Source organism: Austrofundulus limnaeus, unplaced genomic scaffold (assembly GCF_001266775.1).
Source record: "Austrofundulus limnaeus strain Quisiro unplaced genomic scaffold, Austrofundulus_limnaeus-1.0 Scaffold87, whole genome shotgun sequence".
Lineage (NCBI taxonomy): Eukaryota > Metazoa > Chordata > Actinopteri > Cyprinodontiformes > Rivulidae > Austrofundulus > Austrofundulus limnaeus.
The window spans coordinates 244,270-256,569 of NW_013952489.1; the positions used below are offsets into that span (position 1 = coordinate 244,270).

Sequence of the window (12,300 nt, forward strand, 5' to 3'; positions counted from 1 at the left end):
GTGTGTGTGTGTGTGTGTGTGTGTGTGTGTGTGTGTGAGTGTGTATGTAGGGGGGGAGAAAAAAATAAAGTGGAAATCACAAAACAGGTTTGGGGGTGTGGGGTGTGGTTGTGCGCCCGGCTGCAGCGTGGAGGTGGGGGGCTCGGAGGAGATCATCAGAAAGGGAAATTGTGCACAGCAGGAAGAAAAATCATTGTGTTACCCCAGGTGAAAAATATTGTTGCTTTGCTTAAAAGTGCATGCAAGGCGAGCTACATTATTAGAATGTTTAAATATTAATTCTTCTGCTGGGTAGTAAAGATGATGGAGTCGCCGAGTCAACTACTTTGTTTTTCCTCCCCCTGCTCGTAGGTCACAGCTGCATTATTTTTTCCTCCATCCAACCTTGCTTTGTTCCCCATTCCTGCAGAATAAAAACACTTTCCCTCTTTGCACTCAGGGTTGCTCTCGTGTTAATTTTTGATGTTTAAACAAAACATTGTGTGTGTGATATTACTGGAAGGATGTGAGGGGTGTAATGTGTCAACTTTGATCCGAGAATCAATAATCCTTGTCTTTGTCCTGCATGAAGGTGAGGTCACATTTCAAGCCCTCTGAGGGGTCGGCAGTTAAAGGTGCACCAACATGTAATTGATGCCGCCACAAATTGGAAGGTAAAATGAACTTTTTCCAATTGGTCAGGAAGAAGTTTCGCTCTCAAAACGTCATGAATAAATTTCAGAAACTAATTATCACCTGATGTTCATTTCCTCCCATATGGAGGTAACATTTAGTAAAATGTGTCGGAGTTTTCTCGTTCATTTCGACGTGCTTACTGAGGGAATGAGAGGGAGTGTTTGCCCAACAAAGCCAGGTGTGATTTACAAGGATTTGCAGGTAAAGTGTGGGTAGAAAGGGAAGAAGGAGGTGGAAAAAAAAGATTTCAAAGCCGATAGCTTAAAGGTGAGCATTAAGCTGCTCAAATCTGAAACACTTTCAAATCTTTCAGACTGAAATGGATAAACATACAAAGAGCCTTTGACAGAGGAGGAGGAGAAGTGAAAAGTGAGGCTGCATTGACACTGCAGCTGAGATTCAAATGGTTTAAAAGGTGTTTTCTAATCAGTGTGAAGAATTTGTAGACAAGAGCTAAAAAATTAGCCATTTGGATTTAGTTAAATCGATTTAAGAACACATTTAAACATAGACAGTTTGTATCAAATTATACTTGAATCACACAAACTCCTAAGAATTAAACTTTTGGTGCTAATTTACATCAGGTTAACTGCTTTGTGAAACACTTACAGCAGAATTGGCCAAACACTAAATTCAAGATTTGTTTTATTTTAAACATTACAAACCAAGTAGAATTAGTCAAAAGCAGCAATTTGTTTAAAATGTGAGCAGGATTTTGTGTGATCAGATAACAAAAATACAGAGTCCAGTTCGTTAGCCACTGAACGCGTCGTTAAGCCCACAACATTTTGAAAAGCGAGCCTACACTGACACAAATTTCTGGCTTTCCCCTCATCTACAGATAGAAATATCACACATAGAGACGTGCAGGCCCCCAGTCTATGAAAGTGAGAGTGCTGTCACTCCCAGCTGCCCCTTCCCACCCTCCACCCCACCTGAGAGCGATTGCAATGCATGTTCCAGTCACTCATGCAGAAGAAGCAATACACAAGTCCGGTGTACAGCCACTTTAAAAGCTCATCAGGCGCATACTCTGCTTGTAGGAAATACCTTATTCATGACAGAGCTGGATGTAGCTTAGGTAATTACTTGAATCAAGGTGGCCTCAGAAATGTTTATATCTACAAGGACTAGGAGAAGGCATGAATAATGCAAAATAATTTGCATCTAAATTTTTTAAGTGTGCTTTATTCCAAAAACTAAAATGCGAGCTTCGATTAAACTTTGATGAGTGAAAGCTGAGCGCTGTGTGCACACGGAGCAGAGGAAAACCACCTCATTTGAAGAAATTATTTAGAAAGGAGATAAAGAGGACAGAGTAGGCGAGGGAGGCCAGAGGTAAAGCCAATAAATAATAATTAAAAGAGAGGTATTGCAGAGGCAGGGCGTCCGCAGTGGGGCCGCGAAACAGGTTGCAACATTTACACCGCCACTGAGCATCTCGTTCGGAGGATTTTTTTCCCCCCTCATACACACATTTTTACAGCTTCAACTTCTTGAATATTTATGAGGATGTGTTGTTCACAAAGCATTGTTTGTAGCTTTCATCGGGTTTGAATGTATGCCACCATGCTTGTGCATTACGTAAAATGATGGGTTTTGTGTTGAGTGGTGCGTGTAAGGAAGTAATACAGGTGCTGTTTACACACATGCATGAACAAATGGATTTTAAGAGCTTACCTGCTTTGGAGCAAAGAGGCACAGGTGGATGATGGAGGACCGGTAAAGGAAAAAAAAGAGATAACGTAATTAGTATATGAATAGCTTAAACAGAACTATTAAATCTTTTGATTTTTGGATTACTTGGAAAATATGAAGCATTTTGTTTGACAAAAAATACTTCATTTACTCCCACTACAACACTTTCTGTAAGGTTTGCTTTGCAAAAAAAGACTATACAAACTTTTAAATATTCAGCCAAAATGGTTTAATACAAGAAAGGCTCGAACCCTGCAGGCTAGAAGAAATAGTTACCCACCAGGTTTGGTACAAATAACCACATATCATGGGTTTATTTATTTTCAGACTAAACCATAATCATTATTCTGTCAAAATTTAGCAATACAATTATCCTTTTAAGTCCATGTAAATCCACATTAAAGGCCCAGTCTCTGAAGTATTCAAGAAATATTTACCCACCAGGTAGGTTATTGCTGACAGTGTATCTTTTTTTTCCCCAAGTTTTCAATTTAAGTCCACATTGACCAACCAACCAGCTAGCAGTTTTAGTAACCATTACTAGACCACAACACAGCCTGAATTAGACGTATTTAGCTGCTTATTATTGGTAAAACAAAAATAATTGTTTTCACTTGTTAAAGCTGTAAACATCACCATGATTTCCTCAACAGGTTAGCCCCTTCAGATATCAAACCAAATGAAGCCATCCACACAAACACACACCTCTCCTTTTGTTAAACAGACCATCTATCTGCTTTTTGTCTCCGGCTTGGCCTGGACTGGAAGGGCAGAGGAGGTGACAGAGAGAGTAGGGGGTAAAGAGGAGGAGGAGGAGGTGGGTATTTTAAAACAGAGGCTGCAAACAAAGGACGCTCCTGAGGCCGGCCCCCTGCCCGGAGGATCACCTAGTCCCAGGCTACCCTGCTCCACTTTTCCCACGCTAACCTCCAGCCTCATTTGCATCCCCTCCTGTCCCTCACAGCGATTATTTTCAGGTGAGCTGCTCTCTATAGAGGCTTAAGTGTGGATGTCCATGTTTGTGTCTATGTGAATGTGTGTGTTTTTACGTGGTTTTATATCCCTGAGTCTATCCACGAGTCCTGGTGTGTTTGTGCGAGTCCACCCCTGATCCTGCTCTTAATTACGACTGACTGGCACCAGACACAATTGCCCCCTTAATTCGCTCCCCCGCCTCCCCCGCTCCAGCAGCCCGCGGTGACCCGAATCATCTCCCAGCAGCAGCTGGATGAGGACAACCTTGTCTGTACACGATGACAACTACAGACGGCGATGGCTGGGACAGAGTTGCGCTGTCTTCCTTCTCTGCGAACACTGCTCAGACTGTCGCGGCTATTATACAGCCCTTTTCTATAGGCTACAACAGGCCTCTGTGAGCTACTGTATGAGTCCCAGCGCGGCGAGAAGCAGCAGTGTGTCCTATTCATTCATTACCACAGCTGTTGCACGCGTTAACTAGACTCAACAGTCAACAGCATGAACACTACAGGCTACAACACAGTCATAAAGAGCAATAATGAATCCTACAGCATGCTCACTGCAGGACATCAGCACCATTCTACTGCACACAAGGCTTTAGTATACAATACTAAAACAAACTACTATCCTTTTATTTCTATCAGACAGTCCCTTGAAGTACCAAACACAATACCGTGCTATTTTATCTATTATATGCTGCCTACTGATTAGTTATTTCTAATTACTCTGAATTTCTGCATAAATGTGACCCAAAAATTCATGAGATTTTCACAGAAGTACTAAAATTAGATCAAAAGAACCTAATTAAACATATGGGACCAAGTTACTTTGTTAAATTATTTATTTGTTGAAGGGGAGCAACCCGATGTTTATTACCTTGTGGTGACAAAAGCACACAGAATCTCTACAAATTCAAAGTCTGAATTTCTGCTGGTAAATATACTGAATAAATGTTCTCGCTGGTTTTTGTTTTATTATTTATCATCAGATAAAATGACTTTCATTATTTTTTAATTTGTTTTCCTTTAACGTTAAGTATTTGTAAAAATGTGACATATTTTAGGGTGATTATTTTTGTTAAGAAACAAATAAAAATAAAAAAAACTTATTCATAGCTATAAAGGTGGTTCACTATTATGTTGAATAATATATTACCCTAAATTCGAAGCAGCTGAACATTATTTGACCATAACTGTTCATTCTCGACCTTGCACATGGCTGTTTGGCATAACAAACTACACTCAGGGTCGGTGCATTTATGTAAAAATGTTCAGATTGTTCTCCCAAACAGACCTGAACTATGTCACCCCAGCTGTGTCGGTGCCTTGTTCCTCCCACTGAGCACCACAGACAGAAAGCCCACTGATCTCAGCGACAGCGCTTCTTTACAGAGGCAGCAAACAGACAAAAACAACGTTTGTCCTGCTGCAGCCGGGTGCCGCGGCTCATAACTGCACCTTATTATTTCTCATCATCCTGAGCTCTGAACTCTGCGAAAGGTAGCTACGAGTCAGGAAACAAACACACACATGCCTAATATAATTGTCAGCGCCCGTCCCTTCCGATTCAAAGTGGAGTCAGAGAAGGGTAATTATCGTGTATCCGAATGGGAGGATGCAACCAACTCTGGCTCTGATTAAAGGGGACAGGAGAGGAGTGTTGCCTCCCTTTTGCAAGCCAGCATTTAGGAGGAGGCGCACCTTTCACTGGCCAAACAATATCTGTCAGCCACTATCAAAAGCTGCTATGGGAGGTAGCCAAGGTGCACAGACTGTGCTGAGAAATGGACATAAATTGGGTGAAAAGAGCCCTAACACTAAAAACGCTACACTTACAGCGGGTTTGTATCATGAATCACGATGTCAGACTGAGAAAATCCAGATTATGTTGTACCTGGCAGCTCTTTGGAGAAACATAACAGGAGAAAATAATCCCTCACGTGAGGAAAAAAAGAGGAAAGAGTCCTGTCAAAATTGGTCTTGTCAGAACATTTTAGTTGGGCTCTGTGTCACGCTACGCTCCTCTTCCTGCTTCACTCCCTTCACCTCATTTCTCCTCCCCAGAGGTTACCATCTGTACACACTCCCCCCCAACCCTTCCTCCATCTCTGCTGCACATTTCAGCTCCAAGATCTTTTTTTTAAATATAATTACTGGATAAAATAAATCAACACTTTCCCTTAGATTCACCTCTGAAGGTAAAATAAAAACCAACGGTGGGTCCTTTTGACTGCCTTTGAAGTTAAACGAAAGGAAGTTTGCAGCAAACTTGAGATGTTAGAGCTAATTGTCCATTGCAAATGCAAAAGCATGATCATACAGCAAACTGAAATCATAAGACGACAAAACTGGGAACATATGCAGAAGTCTCATTTAGTAAACAAATTAGCTTAAAAAAGTGAAGACACAAATCTGTCTTCTTTCACTCGGAGTCGAGTTACCGAATCGTGGAGGACGATCGTCTCGACTCAATTTCTGAAAATTACTGCACCATCCCACATGTTGCCCCCAACCCCCGAGAGAGAAAAAAGGAAAAGAAAGAAGGGGGAAAAAACTTATCAGCAGCTACTCCTCCTTCATTTTATTTCATTTATGAATTACAAGGGAAGATGCCATTATATATTATTAATTCTCTGCTGTTGCTTTGGCTCTGGCTGCTGCAGCGGTGAGCTGCGGATGTCGGCAGCGGTGTAATTACGTTCTAGCCGGGCAGCCATCCGTTTCCTTTCAAAAATTTACAGGATTCTTAATCACGTTGCTCATTTGGGTGCACGGTGGCGGGGATGGCGAAACACAAACAGGGGCACGTCTGTTTGCACGAGAACACCTGCTTAGCATTGATAGCAGATGTCAGTCAGTGAACTGAACAAAAAATTAGAAAAAAAAGTGCAGCGAGGGGAGGGGGTGGAATTAAAAATGCAAGCATCACCAACTTCTTATTATTTACTTACTCCGAAAATGAACTAGCAGAATGAGAGAAGGAAAATCCTGGCAAATGCCAGGGAAGCTGGGCCTTCCTCCCTTTGCTTCGTCCTCCTTCTCTTCCTCTATCCTCCTTCCTCCTCTCTCCTCCTTCCTGAACATTTCTTTTTCCCTGGTTTTAAATCCAAGTAAGTAGTGAGCATCAAGAGGGAATTTTTAACTTTTCCCTTTTTTCCTCACACTGCATCAACAACAGGAGTTTTATATTTCTATCTGTTTGCATCAGTCATTGCTGCATTATTCATCTGAATTACAGCGTTAGGTGGTAATTAAATTTTTGCCGGGGATGCTGTTGTATTTAAATGAAATGTGAATATTTTAGTGCTTTTTGTGTGTGTTGGGGGGTGGGGGGTGCTACTTAATTTGCCCCCCCCCCCCCCACAAGCACACCCACTCTTTTTTTAACCCAAGCTTTTCAAATAGTTTATGGTGCTCACTTCTGTTTTTAAACAGCTTTTTCTTAAGAATAATAATGTTGAGTCAGCAGCTGCATTGACAAACGTATTTCAGCTGATGTGTAATGCCCAGACAAGGGATATTTGATGCCTTAAAAAGAGGCACTCACAACTTCTTCTTCTGCACACACTCACATGGAGACACCAAACAGAGCCAAAACCTCAGCAACAAAATGGCCACTGAAGACCTTTGCTCCACAGAGAAGACCTTGAATGATTGTAAGACTTAAGACAAGGATTGAGGCAAAGATAACAAGAATGTTTCTGAAAAACATACTAAACTGTCATTTAGATTTTTGAAGCAAAATCCTGAAAAAAGTGAAAAATATGATGACGCGAAAGCTTCATTAAAATCTGTCAAGACTTATTTTGCTGCCAGTCGTTTACACAGACACAAGTAAAATCATTATTACAGTTATTACAGTTTATCTATGAAGTACTTATTATGCTGTTCCACATGAAAAGCTTCAGAATAAGTTGCACAACTAGTCTTGTTAATTTTTTTTTTACTTATTCTTTCGTGTCAGTGGTTACTTGTTTCCTCTCACTAAAAGGAAACAGTTGTGTTTTAAAACAGAAGTTGCTTAGTCTTAAAATCCTGGTACATCCCTCTCCACTGTGCTTCAACTCTGCCTCTATAATTTCTGCTTATTTTTTAGCTTTTTTGTAAAATTTGTTTCCATTATTTCTTATGAAATTTATAAATGTCTGTTTTTATGTTTTGGGGAGATTTTGTTAGATTATGTATTTTCAAGTTCTCCGAGGTCATATTTCTACATGTACCTTTAAATACTACTAGAATTTTCAAATATGTTCAGTTTATTTTAATATAAGCATAAAAAATAAGAAATTATTCATATCAAATTAACTATTTAGGTTATTGTTAGGTATAAATTACTTGATTGCTCAGAACTCAAACATTTAGAGTAGTTTGAAGTGGGATAAGATGGTGTTGATTGTTATATATAAAACAGACTGCCAATTAATGGGTTAACTTAAAATCATTTATTAATTTTTACTGCGAAGAATCAAACTCATGATTGTTTCTCGGCTGATCTCTTCTGCAGGGGTCACCACAGCGAGCAAACTCGCACACAAAAAATGACAATTGTTTTATGTCAGATTCACTTTCTGATTCAACCAGGGCTCAAACCTGCAGCCTGGGAGTTATGAGATCACTGCACTGACCATCAAGCATCTAACTTCCTGTATACCATAAAAAAGGTAAGAAATAAAAAAGAATCCTACTGACCCAACCTAATGTTGAATATAAAGTAGGGGTCTAAGAAAATATTGACACCAAAATATTGTGATATTTCATTTCTCGATACTCTAAAGCCGTGTATCAGTTTTTAATTAAGGTTTAAAACATTCATGCCAACAGTTCATTTTTGTGTTGTAGTTTAGCCTCCGACTGCTAGTTGGCAGCAGCGAGCCACCTATTTGGCTCCTCCACTACTGAGGAGCCGGAGAGTATAACACTAGCTCAAACATTAGCATCATGAGTAAATGTTAGCACCATATACCGATGGCTGAATCTGAGTGAATTAGACCAACACCCGCTGCCTTCTAAGCTCAGGTTGGGTTGCCACCAGACCCTTATTAGCCGGATTGACTGTGTTTTAAGCCAAATTGAAGTGTCCCGTTCTGGACGCTCTGTCTCCCAACTGCAATCAGCAGTCACAATACAGAAAGAAGGCAGGCATTTACCTACTTGCGCCCCGAACTCAAGGGGGTCCCAGAGGGATGGTACTGAAGTAGCCAAATGCAAATAAAACATTTTTAAATAGAAATTTGGGACAAAAATTGCAATGTATTGTAATACACCACCTTGCTTATAGTCTCGCAATATATTGCAATATATTGCATTGTAATATTTATTCTACCCCCAGATTTTTGCCGATACGCAGACCTAGTATAATTTTTTTTCAACAAGATCCCAGCCATTTTTTATAACGATAGGCGGCAGTTGTTTAATTGCCTCTGTATGTTAGTGTGTTAGTCAACAAATATTATTTCATGAACCAGGAGAAAGATTTTAAAGTAACTCTTAGAAAGCGATCATTTGATGTGCATCTATAGCTGACGACCTTTTGGAGTCAAGTTGGTTTAAAATGGCTGCCACAGCTAACTGAACTTATCTGTTAATTTAACAGATAATGAGCTGAAACTGGGTGTGGCAGTAGCTGAGACTAAACTGTGTTTAAACGAGTTCCTTTCTAAATTACCAGTTAGGGTTTGTAAAAGCCCCAAATCTTTTGACTGCAAGGAAAAATATTCAGTTTTATATAAAAATATATATTTTATATAATAAAATCTAAAACAGAAGAAGCTAATCACAATTATTTAACTTTTATTTAATTTTTTTTTCATTTTTTCATCATTTTTAGGCATCAGATAATTTTATGGAGCGTCGCTATTGAGTACAGCAGTTTGAACTTTGAAAACTTTTGCTTATTGGGATTATTACTTCTATTTGCATGAAGGCTGTGAATCCAAATCCACAACTTAGCCAGACACAGCAAAAAGAAAATCATAAGTGCAGAACCATCACCAGAGTGTAAAGATTTTTGGAAAAGCTTATGGCTGTACAATAATAGACATTTCCTGTTTGGAGGGCTGTTTGAATGACCCCGAGGATGTTTATTTGTGTTTTTCAAAGCTGGTTCTGGTACCAGTCTACAAGTCAGGCTGTCAAAGAAACAATGAAAATATGGGGAAGAGAAAGGGCAATAAACCTTTGTTACATATCTGCAGATAGTGAGGCAAAGAAAAGCAGAACAAAGGTTGGAGAAAGCTGCAGAAAAAATAAGAGGAAGGACAGTGACGGAGAGCGTCAGCGGGTGAGATGACAGAGCAGAGAGTGAGGTTGAGAAGCAGAGGGATGAGCTGTGCCTTTAATGCCCATCTGGCCCGGAGATGTAATAAAATTGACATATTGATTCCTTTGAATTTACGAATGCCTGTTTCATAAACTCCATTTCCAAAGCCGAGGCCTCTTTAGAGCCCTGTCATTTTTCCCCCAAATGGATCAATTATGTGCCCACGTAATCCTGTTACCTGAGGAACCCACGCATACTTCTCCCATTTGCAGCGCTTCACCGGGCGCACAGACTCGCATTATGAGCACATAAACAAACTCCAGGTTTTTTTTTTTTTTTTTTGGTTGGTTTGTTTGTTTGTGTGTGAATGTGTGCACCACCCATTCCTTCAAATATTAGTGATTGTTTTTCCCCCCTGGTGTCGTTGTGTGAGTCTCTTCTGGAGGGCTTTAGGGAGGCTTTACCTCTTGTTTTTGAAGTTGTAGAAATCCCTTTTAACTGCGTAACAAAAACACAATCCTGCCACCTCGACACTGTCACAAACATCACATCTTTCACCAAAGCTACACGAGCATGAATTTAATTTCCATCAGGAAAATTATCCTCTTTCTTTAAAACACACTAGAAGAGACATTTACAAGCTGTGGGATGATTTTCTTTGATAGAGACACCTTCTCTCCGATGCGCCTCAAGGCATAAACAATAAAGAGTTTGCGTGAATACACACGTGAGATTTCCTCATCTGCTCAAAGATAAATACGCTTTTGTGGGTCTGAATAGATGAGAGGAAATCGAGACAAAGGTTGAGGGTTCATTAACCCTGTAAAAAATGAACAAATTCTAATATTTTTAACAAAATGAAGGGCTAACAAATTAAAGGGTTAACAACGCATTGTTTTTGTGAAGCACATCATGCAAAGCAAGAATTTTTTATGGTTGCTACTCAGATTAAATTTTATTTCTCCAAAATCTCAATTGAAAATGCCTTTTTACGCTACTTAAAACTTGATTAAGCCCTACAGGGATTTCCTTAATGTGCACTCAAAAGTCCATAAAACAGCCAGAAACAGAGCTAGAATTTGTCTCGGCTGTACAGAAACAACCTAAAAGAAGTGCTGACCTGTTCTTCCGTACATCCTGGGTGAATAGTCGGACTGGTAACATAAAAGGCAGCTACAAGTGGTTACAGGTCAAACTGTAAATGTTGGAGCGATGCAGCAGGCTGTCGAGTGGAACGGAAATGTATGAAGAGCGACAGATACGCTGCTGCACGGGAGCTCGCTGGATATCTATGTTACTATCTCACATTGTTGTAAAACCAACCAGGAGAGTGTGAGGGAGGGGAGGGGAGTCAGCCCTCGATCTTATTTTCCACACTCCGGCAAGCTACAAGCGGCTCAGTTACACTACACTTGCACTGAACAATCAGCCTGGCAAAGGTTCACAAAACGACGAAATACCTTGTCACTTACTGCCTGACCTGTTCAGCAGAGTGACTCGGAGAGGGGAGAAAGGAAGGGAGGGTGGGGGGGGGGGGGGTTAAGGGAGAAGAGGGATAAGAGGGAAAAAAGGCATAAAATAATCATGAAGGAGCTCTGCGATGTGCATGAAAGAGTTTGGACAAATTCCATCACATTCTTCTCGTCTTTTGCAAAAACAAAACAAAACATATTGGTAGGGCATTAGTTCAAAGTTTCCCTTCTTGTTTCAGCAGAAGTTGTTCAAATATTCTTAACTTGGATCTTTGGAGACTTTGAGATTCTCGTTGTAGGGAGGAAAAAAATGGTTGCGAGGTTAAAGTGGTGTGTTTAAAAGCACCAGAGATGCAAAAGCTGGGGTTCAGAGATGTGTGAAGGATGTTTGTCACCTTGCAGCTGTAGAAGGTTCCAGGGGCTTTGAGGCGATTGTTAAAAAGTGAAGAGGAGGTGGGTTATAGCGGGCTGACAGCCGGCTGAGTTGTGCTCACTGGACTTAATCTAAAACAAAAAGGCCCCAGTTATGATGAAAGGTCGACAGAGTATGTCTCAGCAAATTGGCTTTTTCTTTTTTTCCCTTTTTAACCTTGTGCTGGTTGATGCTTCTGCTCCACTGTTGCAGAAGCCTAATGATCTACGGCCTGCTAGCTCGCCCTCTCCCCCTCCCACCTGTCCGGCCCCTCTCTTGTCTCGAATATCTGGGGAAGCTTCAGCTGCTCATGCCCGCTTTCAGTTCTGGTGAAAAATCAGTGCTTGTCAGCTTATTCAGTTAATAGTTGAGGCATTTAAACACACATAATTCAAGAAGAACCAATAAAGTACACACACACACATGGAGTTCAGAGAAAGACTGCGGCTGAGTTCTGAACATGATGGAACATTTCAGCTCGGTCTCGTTCCAGGCTTTACATTTCTCTGCGGCCGACCATAATGATGGACAGTGAAAGGTAATTATAGGAGGGGGAGTGGATGCGAGAGGATCAGAAGTTTCTGGAAACTCTGAATGGGACGAAGGACGGCGGCTAACATCCTGAGTGACGAATTCCTCTCTGATAGGAAAAACAAAACACTGAAAATCCTTGAATCAATCAGAACTATAAGTACTGCAAGGCCCTTTGATTCAACACAAACTGACACTTCTGGGTGAATTTCCTGACTGTTTTTTTTTTTTGTGCCTTTTAGAAACTAATGTTTCTGTTTCATGCCCTTACAGGAT

The 12,300-nt window shown here is 40.5% G+C and overlaps 1 protein-coding gene across 1 annotated transcript in view; it reads right to left on the reverse strand.

Annotated features, from left to right (window-relative positions):
* The window catches only part of zeb2b (zinc finger E-box binding homeobox 2b), a 79,346-nt gene extending 68,586 nt beyond the window's left edge, over positions 1 to 10,760 (reverse strand). The window contains exon 1 of the mRNA XM_014011995.1: positions 10,730 to 10,760. Within this exon, the coding sequence (XP_013867449.1) occupies positions 10,730 to 10,745 (16 nt within the window). The 5' untranslated portion in view covers positions 10,746 to 10,760. The remainder of the gene's footprint in view (positions 1 to 10,729) is intronic.
* Between the last annotated feature and the right edge of the window lie 1,540 nt (positions 10,761 to 12,300).